Here is a 6,903-nt window from a genome sequence, read left to right on the forward strand (position 1 = left end):
AAACGCCGCAGCCAACCGCCCCGCCACGGCCACAAGGAGCAGCCCCAAGCAGCACCCCGGAACTCCGCCGTTCCACAAGGCCCAGGAAGTCTCCCGCATACCTCCAGGACTTTGTATGTGGGTAGGTACGGCCCCGGTCACTCCGGAACCTCCGGCATTTCCGCCGCTGGAAACGCCGCAGCCAACCGCCCCGCCACGGCCACAAGGAGCAGCCCCAAGCAGCACCCCGGAACTCCGCCGTTCCACAAGGCCCAGGAAGTCTCCCGCATACCTCCAGGACTTTGTATGTGGGTAGTTTGGACTATGGGGGGAGGGGTGTAATGTACTGCCGCCCTTCCACGTGTAAGGCATCAGCCTGACATGCCCGGACTTGCCCGGGCTGGCCAGGCACAATTCATCTGTAGCTTCAGTCGATAGACAAAGGATCCGAAGGATCCTAGCCGGCCCAATCAAAGGGCTAGCTTCCCAGCCAGGAGACCAATGGTCGCCCGGTTATTGTAAATAGCCTATCGGGAGTAGGGGGTGTGTTTAGGTGTACTTGGTGGCGGGCTTTCTGAACGCATATAAACCGGCCTGTGAGCGGGTTTCCTTTGTCTTGTTCCTGATCTAAATAAGTACTCTTGCTGAATCACTCTTGCTGAATCACTCCACGTTCTGAGTACTTTTCAGTTTCCTTTTTGGGAGGGAGGGGTTGGCAGACAGCTCAAAAAATGTGGGTTTTCCTTGTAGATGCATACAGAGTACACAAATAAATAAACGGGGGGGACGGGGACAGTGCAGAGGGAATGTGTGCAACTGCGAAGTCAACTCGTAAGGCTCGACTTCTCGGATTCTCCAGAGCAGGCTGTGTCAGTGCAGAAGGGGGCCCAGGAAAATGTTAATGGTCTGGCGTTCCTTCAATTCAGACTGAATAACAAGCAAATTATAGTGCGAATGCATTAGGGCATGCAGCAACCTGCAGCCAAGTTTCCTGGAGTGGCGCCAAGGCCAAGGGCACCTGATCTCAGCAGATCAGTAAGAATCGCCGGGGTCATTTCGTAGAAAAAGAGGTGCAGGAGCTCATTAGCATAACTCATTCGCATATGCCACACCCCCTGACATCACCGGAAGTGTGTCAGAAGGCAACACCCACCGCTCAGGCTCCACTGGACTCTTTTGGATTGCTATGGGCAACACCAGAGATCCACGGGGTGGGATCCAACCAACTTTCCAGGAATGGGGGGGAGGCCCCCCCACAACGGCTTTGTGCCATGGGGGCCGTATCAAAGAAAGGAATCAATTGGGTGGGAATAGTTGGCTGGATCCCACCCGTGTACTTCAGCCACAAACCACAGCTGGGCTGGGGCAGTGTGAGCTCTTCTGCCATGGCAGGGGGAGGGGGGAGGGAGGCCGAGGTAGAGTCTGTTGCTGTGCTGGACTCTTGACTCTTATCTGCCTGTGACCTTGGTATCAGGCAGCGGATGCTTTTGCTGGGAACATAGATCTGTTAGCTTAGGTGGGCTTCAGCTTAATCCCTGATTGGCTCAGACCCATCAGGGGACCCTGTTCTGAAGTGTGCATATCTTCTTCTTTCGTGGGCTTGCAGTGAGTTCTGACACAGAATGTGTGCAACAGATGAACCGCCTTTACTCTACTCAATAAACTTGAACCTTCTGGAGGAACGCTGTTGGGAACTGATTGCTGCAGGACTCTGTCAGGCAGACGGAGGAGACTGGATTCGGGCTAGGGGCCCAGTGTGATGGAGTTTAAAATCTTCTCCCCTGTGCTGTTTCCCTGGGATAGGTTACCCATCTTTTTTCTTCCTCAGGGCTTAAAGTACGGGGGGGCCCTTCCAGTCAAGGAAAGGGTGCCGTGGCAAAGAGTTAAGGCTCCTCTTCCTCAGTGCGGCAGCCCCAATCCATATCAAGGGGGTTCCTTTGTGGAGATGATTTACACATCTGGGGGGCTGATCCTGGCCTCCTCCTCCCCCCTCACATCTACTGTTTAAAATGTGTGTGCACCTGGAGGCTATGGCGACCTCTGGTGACTGACGCCTACTCGGGGCTCGGAGGATATTCAGAGAGGTGGCAGAATCAAGCCTGCCCCCCGCCTCTGCTATTCCAAGGAGGTCTCCCATCCAAGTACTTGCCAGAGTTGACCCTGCTTCGCTTCCGAGATCAGATGAGAACAGGCTTACCTGGGCTGTGCAGGTCAGCGGGCTCCCTCACACAGACCTTAATTTTCAAATGCCCTACTGAAAATATAAAATCTGCCCCGCATCCAGAGTTTTAGACTCACAATGAATTCCTTATCTTACGTGAAATCTGAAAAGTGATGCATCCCATGCCCCCCCACTAGGGATGCCGGCCTCTGTTTGGGACCCCCTGGGATTACAGCTCATCTCCAGACTACAGAGATCAGTTTCCCCGGAGAAAATGGCTGCTTTGGTGGGAGGACTTCAGGGCATTGTACCCCACTAAGGTCCCGGTCCTCCCCAGGCTCCACCCCCAAAACTCCAGGGGTTCTGACACCGGGATCTGGTAACTGTATCCCCCATGACCTGGCAACACCAGCCCCCACACGTACCTTTCCTCTTCTCCCCTGTGAATTGCAACAAACCGGTATGATCATTAAAAAAAAAAAAACCAGACTGAGGGGAGGAGAGTAGAGACAGTTCCCTGATCGTCATCAGTCTGCTCCCAAAATGGGCAAAGGCCTCACAACAAGGCCCCTGTTTCTCTGCTCATCTAAAACTCTTGTGTGGCTTTCCCTAGGTATATCTTCCAGCTGCTTATCCTCTTCCTAATCCCGGGGATTGTAATGATGATTGCGTACGGCCTGATCTCCTTGGAGCTCTACAGAGGAATAAAATTCGATGTCAGTCAGAGGAAGTCTTCACGAGGTAATCGCAGGGCTGAGCCCATTTTCTTTCACATTACCGTAATGCCTTCAGGCGTGAAAAACGTAATCAGCAGATGCCATTTTTATTTCCTGGCTAAAAGTCTACGAGAGAGTCAGCAAATCTCTTGAAACCGGTATCTCCCAAATGTCACCAGTTTAAGAATCATTCATTGGCCAACCTCTGGTCTTCATGATACTTTGCAGTCCTTAAAAAAAGTAGTCAATTGTAACAAGAATAGAAGCAACCGACAAATTAAATCACAACTGTGCTCAAAACCCAAGCAAGAGACGGAACACTTAAAATAACCTTCTGTTGTATTTACCTCTTTACAGTTCATACATACACAGAGTTGCCATTCTTCAGGTGGGGCCTGGAGATCTCCCAGAATTAAAACTGGTCTCCAAGTTACAGAGATTGGCTCCAATGCTCCTTCTAAGCTGTGGAGTCTTGTGAGCAAAAATTCCGCTTTGTGAGCTACTGGCATTCAAGTTGTGAGTGAGCGATTTGGCTACTGCTTAAATTAGTTTGCTCTGGAGCCATCCTTCTTGAGCTAAGACAAAAATGTAAGAGCCGGAGACTGAAAAATGGTGAGCTAGCTCACACTAACTCAGCTTAGAGGGAACACTGATTCGGCTCCCCTGGAGAAAATGCCAGCGTTGGCAGGTGGGCCCTCTGGCACTGTACCCCTCTGAGGCCCCTCCCCTCCCTAAACCCCTGCCTCCCCAGATCCCACCCCCCAAAAAATTTCTCGAGGAATTTCCCAACCCAGAACTGCCATCCTCACGTGTACAGTATTCTAACATTACACATTGAAACATGCTAAAAATCAAGACCAGAGATTTGTTCAAATAATGACCCAAGTCCCCCATTTTTCAAATACCCTCTTCTTCGGATACCACTAGGAAAATCCAGAACTGGGCATTAACTTGGTGAATATGTAAAACCCGATGTTTATCCAATGAACGAGGGTGGGTGGGGAAGGAGGCACTTATAAGCAGAATGTTCCCTCTAAGCTGTGGAGTCTTGTGAGCAAAAATTCTACCTTGTGAGCTGCTGGCATTAAAGTTGTTAGTGAGCCATTTGGCTACTGCATAAAATAGTTTGCTCTGGAGCCCATCCTTCCTGAGCTAAGACAAAAATGTGTGAGCCGGAGGCTAAAAACCTCTGAGCTAGCTCACACTAACTCAGCTTAGAGGGAGCACTGGTAAGGACAGGAGGGGAACTTAACTCTTCCTGCCAATTTCCTACTCCAAATTCACTCCCCGGACTGCTAGTCTACCAGCCTGGCTTATTTCCACACTTCTTCAGGGCCTTCCAGGATGGGGGAGGATCAATGGCCGCAGGGGCGCACACACAGGAGAAAGGACAGGTCCAGGAAAAGGTTAAGCACCTCCTCTTGCAAATGGGGTTCTTCCTTTCAGGTGTCCTCCGGCCTCTCCATTAGCACACTGAAGCAAGCACAGGGTTGGCAACTCCGTCTCCGTCACTAGATCTCGTCCTATGATACTGGGCCAATATGGTAGGACGGTTAGAGCAGGAATCCCCAACACGGCGCCCCTTAGCGCTTCCCTTTGTGCTCCCTCAGCTTTTCAGAAAGTGGGCGGGGCCACTGAAAGCCAGGCCTCCTATTGGCTGCCCTCACTCAAAGGAAAGCGTTTCCCACTGAAGGATCAGGAGGACTCGTAGACTAGAGCATGTCCCAGATTCCAGGAGAAATCCCTCCCCAAATCCGCCCCCCCTCCACAGGCACCAGCCCCAAATCTCTAGGTATTTCCCAGGCCAGAGTTGGCAACCCTACAAAAGGGCTTGCTTTTCAGGCTTAGCACAGCAGGTCTTTATGTGATAGTTTATCTGTGTGCAATTTATGCACCGGGCCGCCAGCACTTGTCCAGCAGCCCCTGAGAGACTGCCAGGGGCCAGACTTACCCTAACGGCGCCTTGGAATGCCACTTCCGGCTGTAGGGCTGGAGGTGACGTCACCACGCTGTGGGACACTCTGTGACCAGAAACTCTATGGTAAAAAAACATAGAGTTTTGGATGGATCCCAGGACACAGTCACTTTAGGTTATGTAGCCAGAAGTGATGTTGCAATAATTAAAGCAAACCAGCGAAAAACGATGGGTTGGCTTCCATGCACCACATGCTGAGTTCCCTCCCTAGAGGCTCCACCACCCCCCAAATCTCCAGGAATCCCCCAGCCACAGGTTGGCAGGCCTAATGCGAGTCCTGCTGCTCTCTGTGCCCAGAAAGGAAAAGCAGCACCAGCAGCAGCAGAGACGAAGACGGGGACGGATGTTACCTGCAAAAGAGCAAGAAGAAGAAGGTGCCGCTCCAGCCCCTCCCAGCCCACCTCAGCAGCAGCAGCAGCAAGATCGACCGCCCGCGCAGCAGCACTTCGACCACCAACCTGCTGGCCAAAAAGCTGGTCATCCGCATGCTGATTGTGATCGTGATCCTCTTCTTCATCTGCTGGACTCCCGTCTTCAGCGTCAACACCTGGCGGGCCTTTGACCCCTGGTCCGCCACCCTCCTGCTCACCGGAGCCCCCATCTCCTTTATCCACCTGCTCTCCTACACTTCCGCCTGCGTGAACCCCATCATCTACTGCTTCATGAACAAACGCTTCCGCATGGGGTTCCTGGCGACCTTCACCTGCTGCGCCAAGCGGAAACTTCCCGTGGCCAGAGCGGATACGGCCGAGGAGGAGGAAGGGAAGACCACAGGGGCCTCCCTCTCCAGGTATTCTTACACACACATGAACGCGTCGGCACCGCCGTTAACTCATTCAGTGGAAGGAACCGAACGTTTCCGTCCCTGTGGCCGTCTCGATTTGTCTAATGTGGTTTTGTACGGAAATACTGCAGCAAATTAGGGTGGGCGGGGTGGGGATATGTGTGGGTGTACATCAGGGGTCAACAGTGCACCAATGTGTCAGTGCTCCCGCCGGAAAGACACTTCAGCTTTGAATCTCAAAAGAAGATGGGAAATTTCTCTCAGATAGAAAGGCCAATGTTTTTTTGCCCTGAAGCTTCACTCTCTCTCTCTTTCACACACACACTCTTCCAGTTTTCCCTGAGGTAGATTGGCTTGTGTTTCCCAGACCAAAAAAAAATTTATCTTTCTAATGACATTCTTCCAAGGCCAGTCCACAAGTCCAACTTTGTATTGTCACATTCCACAGCGAAATATCATTGTATGATGAAATCCAAATCTTTCGGCTCCCCGCCCCCCCAGTCTTGTTTTACCTCTAGGCTTCAATGCCTCGAAAACGAACAGTGGGGCAGATAACGAAAGAGAGAGTAGCAATGTTCCTCAGGAATATAATAACGATCTAGAGCGGCGACACATTTTATTTTCTTGCGTAGGGAGTGAACAATGGATACAAATTGAGCCAACAGGCTGCAAGAGTCAATGTATCATTTTCCTGTCTCCGGGCAATTCCCAATAGCATTGTTATTCGTGACAGTTTCATATAATAAAGAGTAAAGACATTAGCTGAGTAAGGGATTGATTTTGGGTTGTTGTTTTTAAACGGCGATCTCTTCCCTTAAGAGCTGTCCACCAATTAGGGGGGAAGAAGAAGAAGAGGAAGAGGAAGAAGAAGGAGGAGGAGGAGGAGGAGGAGGCGGAGGAGATTGGATTTATACCCTGCCTTTCACTACCCAAAGGTGTCTCAGAGCGGCTTACAAACGCCTTTCCCTTCCCCTTCCCACAACAGACACCCAGTGAGGTAGGTGGGGCTGAGAGAGCTCTGAGAGAAACGGCTCTTTTTCAAGAACAGCTCTGACAGAACTATGACTTGCCCAAGGTCATACAGCCTGGTGCAAGTGGAGGAGTGGGGAATCAAACCCGGTTCTCCCAGATTAGAATCCGCGCACTTAACCACTACACCAAACTACACCAAACAAGAGGAGCCCCCCTGGATGTGCATCAGGTCTCTAAGGGAGACTAGCAGATGCTTCCGGGAATACCACCAAAAGGTGGCAACATTTCTTCCCCACTGTTTGTCCCCCAGAAACGC

General features: G+C 51.4%; 1 protein-coding gene across 1 annotated transcript in view; it reads left to right on the plus strand.

The window, feature by feature from the left end:
* The window catches only part of CCKAR (cholecystokinin A receptor), a 62,308-nt gene extending 56,554 nt beyond the window's left edge, over positions 1–5,754 (plus strand). Inside the window, exons 5-6 of the mRNA XM_015405558.1 lie at positions 2,754–2,881; positions 5,129–5,754. Of these exons, the coding sequence (XP_015261044.1) occupies positions 2,754–2,881; positions 5,129–5,754 (754 nt within the window). The remainder of the gene's footprint in view (positions 1–2,753; positions 2,882–5,128) is intronic.
* Positions 5,755–6,903: the final 1,149 nt, after the last annotated feature.

Source organism: Gekko japonicus, unplaced genomic scaffold (genome assembly GCF_001447785.1).
Source record: "Gekko japonicus isolate JY-2015 unplaced genomic scaffold, Gekko_japonicus_V1.1 scaffold2656, whole genome shotgun sequence".
Lineage (NCBI taxonomy): Eukaryota > Metazoa > Chordata > Lepidosauria > Squamata > Gekkonidae > Gekko > Gekko japonicus.